The sequence below is a fragment of the Pygoscelis adeliae genome, unplaced genomic scaffold, assembly GCF_000699105.1.
Source record: "Pygoscelis adeliae isolate BGI_AS28 unplaced genomic scaffold, ASM69910v1 Scaffold197, whole genome shotgun sequence".
In the NCBI taxonomy this organism is placed as follows: Eukaryota; Metazoa; Chordata; class Aves; order Sphenisciformes; family Spheniscidae; genus Pygoscelis; species Pygoscelis adeliae.
Window position 1 is genome coordinate 1,305,478 of NW_008825105.1, and position 1,754 is coordinate 1,307,231.

The window sequence follows — 1,754 nt, forward strand, 5'->3', positions numbered from 1 at the left end:
GAGCCCTGCCGGGACGCAGGGACCAGGCAGAGCTGTGTGTGGGGACCAGCACCGTGGGCGCTGCAGAGCCGGGCTTGCCCTCACCCTCTGCCCCAGGTCTGCATCGGGAACAGCAGCTGGGGAGGTGCCTGGCTCATCCAGGGAGCATCGCCAGCCTCTCCCACCGGCTGCCTGCACCAACTCCCTTCGTGCCACTGTTCAGAAAAATGCTGGAGACGACCTTCCCATTTATTTTTTCTTTGTGGTTCATTCTTTATCTGGCAGCCCAGAGGAGTTTCTGGGGTACCTGACAGTCTCCCCAAGGCTTGGGCAGGTGGACAGGCTGTTTCTAAGCCTTGGAGATAAATCCAAAGCACATTTCTGGGAGGGAATGGGCCAGGGAGGTGCTGAGGAGAGCAACTGCAGCCCAAGGTGGGACCTGAGCTGTGTGCCCAAACCCCCATCTCAGTCCTCCTCCCGTCCTCCGCAGGGATCGGCGTGGGACTGGTCGGCTTTGGCCTCTTCTTCGTCTTTTTTGGGATGCTCTTGTACTTCGACTCGGTGCTCCTGGCCTTCGGGAACGTGAGTCTGGCGGGGCCGGGGCTTCCCACAGCAGGCGCTGATGCCCAGGATGGAGCAAAGGGTCCATCTGGGCAGGGCTTCTCTCACCTGCTCCCCTTCATCCTCCCAGATCCTCTTCCTCTCTGGCTTGGTCTTCATCATCGGCTTCAGGAGGACCTTCACCTTCTTCTTCCAGCGGCCAAAGCTGAAGGGCACCAGCTTCTTCCTTGGGGGGGTCCTTATCGTCCTCATGCGGTGGCCCCTTCTGGGTATGCTGCTGGAGGCGTATGGCTTCATCACCCTCTTCAGGTCCGTCCCGCAGCACCCCACTCTGCGGTGTGGCATGGGTGCCCCGGGCTGGAGAGCAGGAGCTGGGCGAGCCTTGTGCCCTGCAGCCCTGGGCAGAGCCCCCACTGCTCCCATCCCAGTAAAATTCTGGCACGGGGCTTAACAGAGACTTTTGTTTTGGTACAGGAGTTTTTTACCTGTGGCTTTTGGGTTTTTGGGCTCGCTGGCAAACATCCCCGTGCTGAGCAAGGTGAGCAGGGCGCTGGGCACAGTTCTCCCAGGCAGATGTGACCCTGGGGGTTTGCAGTCCTTGGGTGATATCAATCCCAATCGCCGTAGTTGGGACCGGACAGGGAAGGTCACCATGGTTTCTCCACACCCCCCCGAGGATGCACTGGACGATTTTAGGGCTAACCAGGATCTGTCCCTGTTGCAGCTTTTGCAGAGGGTGGGAGACAGCAGCTCCATGGTGTGACCTGCGAGACGGGCCGAGTCGCTGGAGATGGGACGGCACAAGTGAGCCCTGGGTCCGGCTCTTCCGCGGTGAGCTGTTGCCTCTCTTGGCTCTGGGACCCTCGGCACCGGCCGGAGCCACCCCCGCTGCGGGGACATTGCCTCGCTGCCCCACAGGGCTCCTGTGAGCAGCTCCTGAGCAAGGCTCCAGGGACCAAACACTGTGCCAGACAGGCTTCTGGAATTATTAGTGTTATTTTATTCTTTTTGTCTTCCCCTGTTGAAAGATTTCATTAAAAAGTGTGTCTGAGACCAGAGTCAGACTGTGCTCCTTTCCTGTGGCTCAGGGCTTGCTCCAGCTCTGGCTCCTCTCAGTGTCACCAAGAGGCATCGTGGCCATGGCTGGAGATGGCACAGGGACCTTCTCGTGGCTGAAGGTGGCAGGGGAACCTTCCCATGACCGTGACTGGAGG

The 1,754-nt window shown here is 59.6% G+C and overlaps 1 protein-coding gene across 1 annotated transcript in view; it reads left to right on the forward strand.

Moving 5' to 3' along the window:
- Nucleotides 1-1,303, forward strand: part of GOLT1A (golgi transport 1A) — a 4,310-nt gene extending 3,007 nt beyond the window's left edge. The window contains exons 2-5 of the mRNA XM_009327444.1: nt 470-561; nt 671-849; nt 1,015-1,078; nt 1,265-1,303. Coding sequence (XP_009325719.1) covers nt 470-561; nt 671-849; nt 1,015-1,078; nt 1,265-1,303 — 374 coding nt within the window. The remainder of the gene's footprint in view (nt 1-469; nt 562-670; nt 850-1,014; nt 1,079-1,264) is intronic.
- The last annotated feature ends 451 nt before the right edge of the window (nt 1,304-1,754 follow it).